Source organism: Salvelinus namaycush, chromosome 15, assembly GCF_016432855.1.
Source record: "Salvelinus namaycush isolate Seneca chromosome 15, SaNama_1.0, whole genome shotgun sequence".
Taxonomy (NCBI): domain Eukaryota; kingdom Metazoa; phylum Chordata; class Actinopteri; order Salmoniformes; family Salmonidae; genus Salvelinus; species Salvelinus namaycush.
In genome coordinates this window covers 6,416,349-6,429,101 of record NC_052321.1, presented here as the reverse complement: position 1 = coordinate 6,429,101, position 12,753 = coordinate 6,416,349, and the positions used below count along the sequence as shown (strand labels likewise).

General features: G+C 41.7%; 1 protein-coding gene across 5 annotated transcripts; it reads right to left on the bottom strand.

The window, feature by feature from the left end:
• Positions 1-104: 104 nt before the first annotated feature.
• On the bottom strand, positions 105-2,852 carry pomk (protein O-mannose kinase). Of its 5 annotated transcripts, none has more exons than XM_039008856.1 (3): positions 2,820-2,852; positions 1,039-1,326; positions 105-943 (listed from the first exon to the last, which is right to left on the bottom strand). In XM_039008856.1, the coding sequence occupies exons 1-3, from the start codon at positions 2,844-2,846 to the stop codon at positions 167-169; spliced, it is 1,092 nt and encodes a 363-aa protein (XP_038864784.1). In that variant the 5' UTR covers positions 2,847-2,852; the 3' UTR covers positions 105-166. The 5 variants fall into 5 exon arrangements, with proteins under 5 accessions (XP_038864784.1, XP_038864785.1, XP_038864786.1 ...); XM_039008857.1 differs by lacking the exon at positions 2,820-2,852 and adding an exon at positions 2,380-2,506; XM_039008858.1 differs by lacking the exon at positions 2,820-2,852 and adding an exon at positions 2,387-2,480.
• Positions 2,853-12,753: the final 9,901 nt, after the last annotated feature.

The window sequence follows — 12,753 nt, the reverse complement described above, 5'->3', positions numbered from 1 at the left end:
TTCGAAGATAAAAGTGAGTAAATGTTAAAAAAATATATATATATCAATTGTCATTTGATTTTCAAAAGGTAACATCTCAAAGGGTAAATGATAAAACTGTGCCAAAAAGTTATTTCATTTTTTATTACACAGTCCAGTTTCTTATCAGTACAAAGAAAAAGTGAGATTAAAGCATGTCTCTGGAGGCACCAGGACCGGGACTGTCTCTCATCATGGTAGCATAGACTGATCTGTACACGCTCAGGACGTCCATTGCAGAGGGGCGAAGATGAGGGTCTCTTCTCTTACACTCCCCGTTGATCTGAAAGAGGTGGAAGTGGACCACGTCACCTCCCGCTACCCTTCCCATCAGGAAACTTGTAACATCTGGAATCTTCCAAATATCTGTTTTTTCATCATACCCCGGCATAAGCTCATCGGCAAATGGCTGGCCGTCACCGTGGGGCCACAGCTGCTCTGGGGCCACAAATTCCCCTGTGAGCTCCCGGTGGCCACATCTCACTAGCGAGCCCGCAGGGGCCCCGACCTCTGGCAGGGCATCCAGGTCATTGACCACCAGGTGGAAGTCGCTGGTCAGCAGGAACTGTGACAGGGTTTTCACCAGGTCGTTCGAGTCACACATGACTCTGGTCCCGGCGGGGCTGGTGTGGAGATAATGGAGAATGGAGACGTAGTCCAGTGCCAGCCGCAGGCGGGTCTGCCAGGTATCCCGTACGCGGTGCCTCTCCTGGGCCAGCACGGCAACCAGGTTGAGCAGAGAGCCCAGCGGATGGTACTCTGTGACCAGGGTGTGGTCTTCTGAGCACAGGCCTACCAGCACCACCACGTGGGGCCCTTGGAGGGCCTGGAGCATGGAGAGCCCATGGAGGAAGTCCTCCTGGTATTCCGGGGAGGAGAGCTTGGACAGGGCTACTTTGTGACCCTTCCACTCAGACAGGAAAACCTATGGGAGGGGGAGGAGGACATTGAATAAACACTAAATTACGTCAGACGAAATTGGGCATAGGTTTCAATGTTCTCTGTTGTTGTGTGGCTAACCTGCTTAACAGCTCCCTGGCCGATCATCTTCAACTTGCGCACCTCTGTGCGTACTTGTGGACACTCCAGCCAGGGCGAACAGTTCCTCATGTTGGCCATCCTAAAGTGACGGGGCGGACACGCGCCATGAGGAGTCAGGTGGGGGTCGCCGTCGCCACTCTGCTGCAGTGAGTCCAGGTAGAAGTAGATCACCACATTGCCCAATAGCAGAGCACCAAGGCACAACAGCACCACTGGAACACTGCGCGAGGTAGTGCTGTTGCTTCTGCCCATGTTGCTGTCCTGAGCCTGCTCACAAAGGAAGAGAAGTAACGTAGGCAACTTTTAGAAACCCACAGACCTAAAATTGGCTTAGCTACTGTAGCTATGACATTCAGTCATAAATTGCAAACAGCAACCTAGCTCTGCAGTGGGCCATGATCTAGAATCCACAATGAGAACAGAAACGAACCTTGATACTTCAAGCACCCTCTGTCTTTGCATAGCTAGCTAACTATATATGAAACCGACGTCAACGTGCGCTGTTAACAGCCACTTTCAGACTGCCCAATACTGGCCTCGAACCAGTGGTTTTCTGCACCGCAACACACGTGACCTCCCTCCTGGACAACGTACCAACCTGCACCTCTTGATTGGCTCCATGCGCAACAATTCAAACTAGCTGTGGAGTGAGTTTACGGCACGTTTTGACCTCCATTCCACATACATACATACATACATAAATCATATTGCACACACAAAGCATGCCCTATTCACAGTCTATGGCGTTTGTCAGATCAGATGAACGTGTTCACAACACAACAAGCAGTTGCTAGCCAACTCAACACTCGGCTAAGCAGCTGCATGCTAGCTAACCCTTGATCACGACTCTCAGCTCCAGTGATTGGACGAAAGTGTCTTCTGTAAGGGGGAGATTGGTCAAGAGCATCGACACTCGGTTTGAAGATTAACACGCATCGCTTGCAGTACGGTTTTGTACCTTGATCTTTCATATCAAGAATGAGTGTTACTACACAGACAAAATCTACATTTTTACAACGCGTGTTCCAGCCTCTGGTCTACATGCATGTGTATTTTGCGTTTGTGAAATTATTTGTATGTGATATGAACATACCAGTAGAGGGATTTATGTTTCGAGAACGGTAGCTACCGCAATTGAGATTCGATTCTCGTTTAGATGGAGTATTTGGCTGTTTTTGGCCTCCAGAGCCAATTCGCCTTTAAACATAGTAAAGCCGTAACGTTAGGTTCCTTTAGTCCATTAATATTGTGCTACATGCTAGCTAGCTAACTTTAGAAACCGAGTGGGAACTACAGGTTAGCAGCTAGTAACTAACTTACCCCTTACTTTACATGATGAGAGAAGACGCTCTGACCTCGTTTCTTATCTATTTAGGACTTGTTCTTTATCAACAGTATATTGTTGTCATTCATTTCTCCAACGTTGAACAATTACATCCGGGTAAAACTTCTACTTGAAGTTCAACTTCATAATAAAAGTCCCCTCGCAGCAAATCAAATCACATTTTGTCACATGCGCCGAATACAAAAGATATACACTTTTACCGTGAAATGCTTACTTACGAGCCTTTCCCCAACATTGCAGAGTTAACAAGTAACACAATTGGCTAATAAAAGTAGAAAAATAGTAACGGAATATAACAATAAGGCTATATATATATATATATATATATATTTTTTTTTAACCTTTCATTAACTAGGCGAGTCAGTTAAGAACAAATTCTTATTTACAATGACGGCTATACACAAAGTACCAGTACCAAGTCCAGTGAGTGTTCGCTGTGCATTGTCAGCGTAAGAGGGTCAGAGCAAAAAAGAGTCAATGCAAATAGTCAGGTAGCCTTGCAGTTAGAGCGTTGGGTCAGTAACCGAAAGGTCGCTGGTTCAAATACCTGGGCCGACAAGGTGAAAAACATGTCGATGTGCCCTTGAGCAAGGCACTTAACCCTCATTTGCTCTATGGGTGCTGTACTACTATGGCTGATGCTGTAAAACAAGACATTTCACTTTACCTATCCGGTCTATGTGACAATAAAAAAAAGCATATTTTTTTGTCCGGGTAGCTATTTGATGAACTGTTCAGCAGTCTTATGGCTTGGGGGTAGAAGCTGTTCAGGAGCCTTTTGGCTCTGACTTGACGCTCTGGTATCGCTTGCCGTGCGGTAGCAGAGTGAACAGTCTATGGCTGGGGTCTTTGAAAGAATTTCGGGCCTTCCTCTTACACCTACTGGTATGGAGGTCGTGGATGGCAGGGAGCTGGGCCCCAGTGATGTACTGGGCTGACCCACTCCACTACAGCCCCTTCGATGTGAATGGGGGCATGCTCGCCCCTCCGTTTCCTGTAGTCCACGATCAGCTCCTTTGTCTTGCTGTCGTTGAGAGAGAGATTGTTCTACTGGCACCACACTGCCAGGTCTCTGACCTCCTCCCTGTAGGCAGTCTCATTGTTGTCGGTGATTAGGCCTTTATTTTTTTTATTTTTTTATTTATTTCACCAGTTGAGAACAAGTTCTCATTTACAACTGCGACCTGGCCAAGATAAAGCAAAGCAGTGCGACAAAAACAACAACACAGAGTTACACATAAGCAAATGTACAAACGTACAGTCAATAACACATCACTTGATGATGGTTTGGAGTCATGCATGGCCACGCAGTCGTGGGTGGACAGGGAGACGGGGGGGACTAAATACACACATTTAAAAAACAATAAATAAATACAAAAAGTATAATCTCACAGTGTCAGTATACATCTCCCTCCCACCCGCTTCCCACCCACCCACAGAAATCTACATTCATTCTCACAGAGGGATCCACAAGCAAAACACTAAGGCCAAAAAATCTAACCAAAACAAACTGACATTCACAAACAAAACAACACAAAACAAAACGCCCACTATACAGCACTTTGGTCAACATACGGTTTCCAAATGCTGTCAAAAATGTCTGCTTTATGTTTGATTTGATAATATATAGTCTAATAGGATGTAGTTAGATAGTTCAGTCCTCAAGTTTGTTATTGAGATTGGATTTGAGACTTACAGATTGATGGCTATACATCGTTTTGCAGCTATTAGACCTAGATTACAATACTTTTTCTGATGTTGATCACCAATATTTAAATTTCCCAACAGACATAATCGTGGAAATTGATGGATATACATTCCTAGACACAATGAAATAATAGCACATAGTGTATCTAAAAATGGTGTCCACAAATGCTTTTTGCATCTCCAACAGAGATATGACATTTCTGCGTGCATTACATGCTTTCTGGCAGGAGTGTAGTAAGTCCTATGAATTATCCTAATAGAGATCATAAAAGCTTTGAAACATGGCCAACTAAAGGTAACCTAGACTAATATACAGGCTAATTACAGTGAATTGGATGAAGCTAGCTCTCCAGTAACCTCTCTCTCTCTCTCTCAGCTTTGTTTGACAGTACATTATGTCACCACTATAGGCCATATCAAGATGCATTGTGACAGCACTAATATCAATCGTAGATATGTGTCGAATGGTGCATTGCCATCATCTGTTGTGACTAATACATACTGTATGTTAAATAAGTTAAAGGTAATTTTTTTTTTTTAATGTGTTTCCAACGCAGGTTTAGAGATAAACCTCCCTCTCTCTCTCTCTCTCTCTCTCTCTCTCTCTCTCTCTCTCTCTCTCTCTCTCTCTCTCTCTCTCTCTCTCTCTCTCTCTCTCTCTCTCTCTCTCTCTCTCTCTCTCTCTCTCTCTCTCTCTCTCTCTCTCTCTCTCTCTCTCTCTCTCTCTCTCTCTCTCTCTCTCTCTCTCTCTCATATAAGGTCATCTAATTCTGGTGTTATATTTAACATGTAACTTCTAAACTGCTCTGTGTTCATATTTATTTTTACAAAACTGGATGTGTTGCACTTTAGGTTGAGTATAGTGAGCAGAGCACAGCAGTTAAAACGTTTCAGAAATGTGGGTGTGGGTTTAATAACTTCAACACTGAGTAATGGCACTCAATCTGCTTGATTTGGATTATAGGCACATGTGTGAATTCTACGCCTTTGGATCTCAAGCCTAAACCTCCTGCACCCTGCTCATTATTGAAGGTGGATTACTGCCATCTGCTGGGTCAAAATACTGCTGCTTCGTTACATTACCACTCTTACGTTTATACTGTTAATCACAACCAGTCATATTTAGTATCCATCAAAGCAACATTCGCAATGCAAATTAAGGGCATTTAATTCATTTGCAAATTTCCTCAATATTTGAAGGGTGTCATTTCCAGTACTACTGCATTGCCAACACTGATCGGGGTGGCTGGTAGCCTAGTGGTTAGAGCGTTGGGACAGTAACCGAACGGTTGCTGGATTGCAATCCCCGAGTTGAAAAGGTAAAAATCTGTCGTTCTGCCCCTGAACAAGGCAGTTGACCCACTGTTCCCCGGTAGGCCATCATTGTACAATAAGAATTTGTTCTTAACTGCCTTGCCTAGTTAAATAAATACAAATTGGCTGGTGAGTGTTGAGTCAATATCTTCTCTTTATCTATCTGCAGATCCAGAGACGCCAGGCAGTAGGTCCTCAGTTATCCTGGTCCAAATGAATTGTGGTCGAAAATTCCCATGAAATTCTGATTCATAATCTAGCTTTATTGTGGCCATGGAACCTTTGGGCCAGCATAGTGCCCAACAAAATTCGAATGACAAACACCATACGAGAGCTTTTAAACACAAGCTCTACTTTCAGCATTGTACACTTTTGTAATTACTATATCATATGCGGAGCAGCGACAACATTTTTTCTACTGAAGTTGAAAACAGGTCTAAAAATACAACTGAGATTTACTACTAAAAAATACAATTTATATCACATTGGTACACGTTGTTGAAATTAGGACAGGGATTGGTGTGTTTTACTCTGAGCCAAAACCAACTGGAAAATGGCCGTTATGCTTCTGGTTACCCCGTGAAATGTCTAATTCCATAGAAGTGTCATCTATCAACGTTCAGTAAAATAACAAACACTTGAAGCCAATGTAAACATTGGACGCAGTATTCTAACACACAGGTACAGTTGAAGTCGGAAGTTTACATAGACCTTAGCCAAATACATTTAAACTCAGTTTTTCACAATTGCTGACATTTGATCCTGGTAAAATGTCCCTGTCTTAGTTCAGTTGGGATCTTTATTTTAAGAATGTGAAATGTCAGAATAACAGTAGAGAGAATGATTTATTTCAGCTTTTATTTGTTTCATCACATTCCCAGTGTGTTAGAAGTTTACATACACTCAATTAGTATTTGGTAGCATTGCCTTTAAATTGTTTAACTTGGGTCAAACGTTTCGGGTAGCCTTCCACAAGCTTCCCACAATACATTTGGTGAATTTTAGCCCATTCCTCCTGACAGAGCTGGTGTAACTGAGTCAGCTTTGTAGGCCTCCTTGCTCGCATACACTTTTTCAGTTCTGCCCACAAATTTTCAATGGGATTGAGGTCAGGGCTTTGTGATGGCCACTCCAATACCTTGACTTTGTTGTCCTTAAGCCATTTTGCCACAACTTGTAAGTATACTTGGGGTCATTGTCCATTTGGAAGACCCATTTGCGACCAAGCTTTAACTTCCTGACTGATGACTTGAGATGTTGCTTCAATATATCCACATAATTTCCCCTTCTCATGATGCCATTCTATTTTGTGAAGTGCACCAGTCCCTCCTCCAGCAAAGCACCCCCACAACATGATGCTTTGTCCCCATGTGCAGTTGCAAACCGTAGTCTGGCGTTTTTATGGCGTTTATTTGAGCAATGGCTTCTTCCTTGCTGAGAGGCCTTTCAGGTTATGTCGATATAGGACTCGTTTTACTGTGGATAGAGACACTTTTATACCTGTTTCCTCCAGCATCTTCACAAGGTCCTTTCCTGTTGTTCTGGGATTGATTTGCACTTTTCACGCCAAGGTACGTTCATCTCTAGGAGACAGAACACGTCTCCTTCCTGAGCGGTATGATGGCTGTGTCGTCCCATGGTGTTTATACTTGTGTACTATTGTTTGTACAGATGAACGTGGTACCTTCAGGCACTTGGAAATTGCTCCCAAGGATGAACCAGACTTGTGGAGGTCTACAATTTAATTTCTGAGGTCTTGGCTGATTTATTTTGATTTTCCCATGATGTCAAGCAAAGAGACACTGAGTTTGAAGGTAGGCCTTGAAATACCTCCACAGGTACACCTCCAATTGACTCAAATGGTGTCAATTAGCCTATCAGAAGCTTCTAAAGCCATGACATCATTTTCTGGAATTTTCCAAGCTGTTTAAAGGCACAGTCAACTTAGTGTATGTAAACTTCTGACCCACTGGAATTGTGATACAGTGAGTTATAAGTGAAATAATCTGTCTGTAAACAATTGTTGGAAAAATAACTTGTGTCATGCACAAAGTAGATGTCCTAACCGACTTGCCAAAACTATAGTTTGTTAACCTTACATTTGTGGAGTGGTTGAAAAAGGAGTTTTAATGACTCCAACTTAAGTGCATGTAAACTTCCGACTTCAACTGTAACAAGTGTATAGCCTGATGTGGACACCAATTCAGAGGCAAAATATGTTTTTATTTATTTATTTTATTTTACTAGGCAAGTCAGTTAAGAACAAATTCTTATTTACAGTGACGGCTTACACCAGCCACACCCGGACGACGCTGGGCCAATTGTTCGGCGCCCTATGGGACTCCTAATCACGGCCGGTTGTGATACAGCCTGGATTCGCACCAGAGTGTCTGTAGTGATGCCTCAAGCAGTAAGATGCAGTTCCTTAGACCGCTGCGCCACTCGGGAGCCCCATATGTGAAAGTGTCTAGGAGTCATCTACAGGTGATACCACGCAACATGAGAAAGAGACACACCTTGAGAGCATCATGTCAAACCGGAATAGTAGAGAAGTGTCTTCCCTTGAAAGACAAGGAAGGAGAGGAGGGTCTTAGCTGAGGTCCAAGCATTCTGATATGTTCTGTCCAGTTGTCCCTCAAACAGGCCTGCAGGGCCATCAACCCACCGACATACGAGGGAACTGTGAGGGAACTGTGAGTATGGCAGAGAGAGAGAGATCAATAATCACTGTTGAGCATTCCATTTAAAAATTGTGTAATACTGTTCTTGAGTCATATTGTATGGTACAGCAGGGTTAGACAGATATGCAAACTTAGCCATAGGGCCAGGCTTTATAGTAGAGCGTGTGCTTAATATTAGCAGCTGAGAAATAAATAGTAGCAGCTGGGATCCTCCTCTTTTTAGCAGCAACCATCAAAACTCTGCTTTCACACTGGATTGCATATAGAAATGGCTGGGCTTATAAAAAAAACTTATTTCACACTGTTATGGGAAAAATCAGCCAGAAAAGGGAAGAACTGTTAAGAGATGTAGTTCTTTAATACGAGCTGCAGCAACGGAGACCCACTCCAGACACAGCTAGAGTAGGACTCAATAAACCTTTGTTCACACACCATAGTTATAAGGACTGTCCTATTTTTTTATTTTATGAAAAAAATGTACCTTTATTTAACTAGGCAGGTCAGGAAAGAACAAATTATTATTTTCAATGACGGCCTAGGAACTGCCTTGTTCAGTTAACTGCCTTATTCTCTATATCTTTTGCAGAAACTGTTTGTGTTCCCACAGCACCTGCTCTCAGTCAAATGCACAATATTCTGGGCATTCTGCCAATTGCCTGATTCTGTCACAAACCCTCCCTACATCCTGTTCTCATGGTTCCTCTGATACAAGTTATGCAAAGCTGGTTACCCTCAAGTTACCAAACACTGGCATTTTACTATTCAGCTACAGTTCCTCCATTTTTCACATAAATAATTAACATAGCATGAATATATTATTTAACATAAGCATATATGCATAAATATAGGATTCAACATAAGCATATAGTAAATATTCTTCAACAACACCCATGCATCCACCACTATTTGAGGAGCATGCAGCCACTTGCTGAACGACAGATGATATTCCTCCCAAACTCTGTATGCAATGGGCTCGCCAACCCTGTTCCTGCAGCTACCCAGTACTTAATTTGCGAAACCAAATTAAATCTGTTCGGGAACATCGATAGTAACATGTTTTCACAACCCAACATATTTAATTAAACTGTTGACAGCCCATCTCTTTATGCGCTCAAGAAAGGCATGAAAGAGAGAGAGGAGAAGATGGAAACGCATGGTGGTGAGATATTCTGTAGCTAAAGATTTTAGTAGATGGAGCTATACACCATCAAAGCTGCAATATGAAACTTTTGGGTGACCGACCAAATTCACATAGAAATGCGTGTTATAGACTTGTCATTCTCATTAAAAGCAAGTCTAATAAGCGGTAGATCTGTTCTATGTGCAGTATTTCTATGCACCCCATTAAGTTTTGTTTTTGCCTCTTTTACTTTCGGGTTTTGTACACCGGCTTCAAACAGCTGAAAAGACAATATTTTTGGTGATGGAAAAGATATTTCACAGCGGTTTAGATGGTACAATGTTTCTCTACACTACACCATGCTTGTTTCCTCACATATACTAAAATTAGGCAAATAATTAGAATTTTAGCAACCAGGAAATGGCGGAGCGATTTCTGCATAGTGCATCTTCAACATAATAGTACATAACTCTGTTAGCAGTTTATGTTACTCTTCGATAACACAGACCCCAAAGCAAATCAGGGGGAGAAATATAGTTTTATTCTAAGAGGACTCTTAAGGATCGGCCCCTTTTTTTAAATTTTCGACTGAAATGACATACCCAAATCTAACTGCCTGTAGCTCAGGCCCTGAAGCAAGGATATGCATTTTCTTAGTACCATTTGAAAGGAAACACTTTGAAGTTTGTGTAAATGTCAAAGGAATGTAGGAGAATATAAAACATTGGATCTGGTAAAAGATAATACAAAGAAAAAAACAACCTTTTTTTTTGTACCATAATCTTTGAAATGCAAGAGAACGGCCATCATGTATTATTCCAGCCCAGGTGCAATTTAGATATTGGCCACTAGATGGAAGCAGTGTATGTGCAAAGTTTTAGTCTGATCCAATAAACCATTGCATTTCTGTTCAAAATTTTGTATCAAGACTGCCCAAATGTGCCTAATTTGTTAATTAATAACTTTTCATGTTCAAAACTGTGCACTCTCCTCACACAATAGCATGGTATTATTTCACTGTAATAGCTACTGTAAATTGGAAAGTGCAGTTAGATTAACAAGAATATCAGATATGTCTATGTGCTGGGAAATGTTCTTGTTACTTACAACCTCATGCTAATCGCATTAGCCTACTTTAGCTCAACCTTCCCACAGGGGACCCACCAGTCCTGAAGAAGTTAATTTTAAACAGCCATCACTAACATAGAGAGGCTGCTGCCAACATACAGACTCAAATCTCTGGCCACTTAAATAAATTGACTCAATTAAGGTATCACTAGTCACTTTAAATAACGCCACTTTAATAATGTTTACATATCCTACATTACTCATCTCATATGTATATACTATATTCAAAACCATCTACTGCATCTTGTCTAAGCCGCACGCCATCGCTCAGCCATAAAGTTGAAGTCAGAAGTTTGCATACACATTGAGCATTGAGATTGAGACTGTAACCTCATATAAATATCTTGGAATTTTAATTAATGACGGCCTCTCTTTTAAATTGCATATTCAACAATTTACAAAAAAATTGAAGCTGAAATTGGGATTTTATTTTAGGAATAAGGCCTGTTTTTCTTTTGAAGCCAGAAGGAGGCTAGTATCAGCTACATTTATGCCTTTACTAGACTATGGGGATATTTTATATATGAAAGCTTCCGCTAAGTGTTTGAGATCAATTGACACCCTTTACCATGGCACTTTGAGATTTATTTTAAACTGCAAAACCCTTACGCACCACTGCACTTTGTATACCAGGGTTGGCTGGCCTTCTCTAGTCACTTGTAGGCTCAGTCACTGGTTTACTACCTTTTTATTTGGGCATTTTTATTGTTCAGAAATGTGGTGGGTACTCTCTTCATTCGCTGGACTTTATCCTGCTAACTGTTCCAAATGTCCGAACTGAATTTGGTAAAAGGGCTTTTATGTACTCTGCGCCATCGTCTTGGAACGCCTTACAAAATACTTTTAAACTGGAAGAACTTGTCCCGATTGGTATTTTTAAATCACTGATGAATGATCTTGAGACTGATTCCCTGACCTGTCAATGTTTTTAATTTGCTGTTTTTGATTTTGTTATACACTTGTGAATTCTATGGTTTTTACTAGATTACTTGTAGTTTTTCATGGTGTTTGTCTGTAATTTTTGTAATGACTTGGTGCTGCCTATCTCGGCCAGGACGCTCTTGAAAAAGAGATTTTAAAACTCGATGAGCCCTTCCTGGTTAAATAAAGGTTTAATAAATAAATAAAATACACCTACATACAGCCAAATACATTTAAACTCAGTTTTTCACAATTCCTGACATTTAATCCTCGTAAAAATTCCCTGTCTCAGATCAGTTAGGATCACCACTTTATTTTAAGAATGTGAAATGTCAGAATAATAGTAGAGAGAAGGATTTATTTCAGCTTGTATTTCTTTCATCACATTCCCAGTGGGTCAGAAGTTTACATACACTCAATTAGTATTTGGTAGCATTGCCTTTAAATTGTTTAACTTGGGTCAAAAGTTTTGGAAAGCCTTCCACAAGCTTCCCACAATAAGTTGGGTGAATTTTAGCCCATTCCTCCTGACAGAGCTGGTGTAACTGAGTCAGGTTTGAAGGCCTCCTTACGCGCACACGCTTTTTCAGTTCTGCCCACAAATTTTCTATAGGATTGAGGTCAGGGCTTTGTGATGGCCACTCCAATACCTTGACTTTGTTGTCCTTAAGCCATTTTGCCACAACTTGTAAGTATGCTTGGGGTCATTGTCGATTTGGAAGACCCATTTGCGACCAAGCTTTAACTTCCTGACTGATGACTTGAGATGTTGCTTCAATATATCCACATAATTTCCCCTTCTCATGATGCCATCTATTTTGTGAAGTGCACCAGTCCCTCCTGCAGCAAAGCACCCCCACAACATGATGCTGCCACCCCCGTGCTTCACGGTTGGGATGGTGTTCTTCGGCTTGCAAGCCTCCCCCTTTTTCCTCCAAACATAATGATGGTCATTATGACCAAACAGTTCTATTTTCGTTTCATCAGACCAGAGGACATTTCTCCAAAAAGTACGATCTTTGTCCCCATGTGCAGTTGCAAACCGTAGTCTGGCATTTTTATGGCGGTTTTGGAGCAGTAGCTTCTTCCTTGCTGAGCGCCCTTTCAGGTTATGTCAATATAGGACTCATTTTACTGTGGATAAAGATACTTTTGTACTTGTTTCCTCCAGCATCTTCACAAGGTCCTTTGTTGTTGTTCTGGGATTGATTTGCACTTTTCACACCAAAGTACGTTCATCTCTAGGAGACAGAACGCGTCTCCTTCCTGAGCGGTATGACGGCTGTGTGGTCCCATGGTGTTTATACTTGCGTTCTATTGTTTGTACAGATGAACGTGATACCTTCAGGCATTTGGAAATTGCTCCCAAGGATGAACCAGACTCGTGGAGGTCTACAATGTTTTTTCTGAGGGCTTGGCTGATTTTCCCATGATGTCAAGCAAAGAGTGACTGAGTTTGAAGGTAGGCCTAGACATAC

Excerpts from the sequence above, each read along its gene's own strand:
- pomk (XM_039008856.1), bottom strand. The coding sequence starts at position 2,846 with ATGCACAGCGAACACTCACTGGACTTG. Across the intron at positions 1,327-2,819 it reads GCGAACACTCACTGGACTTG|GCTCAGGACAGCAACATGGG; the intron begins GTACTGGTACTT and ends CTTTGTGAGCAG. Across the intron at positions 944-1,038 it reads GCCAGGGAGCTGTTAAGCAG|GTTTTCCTGTCTGAGTGGAA; the intron begins GTTAGCCACACA and ends CCCCTCCCATAG.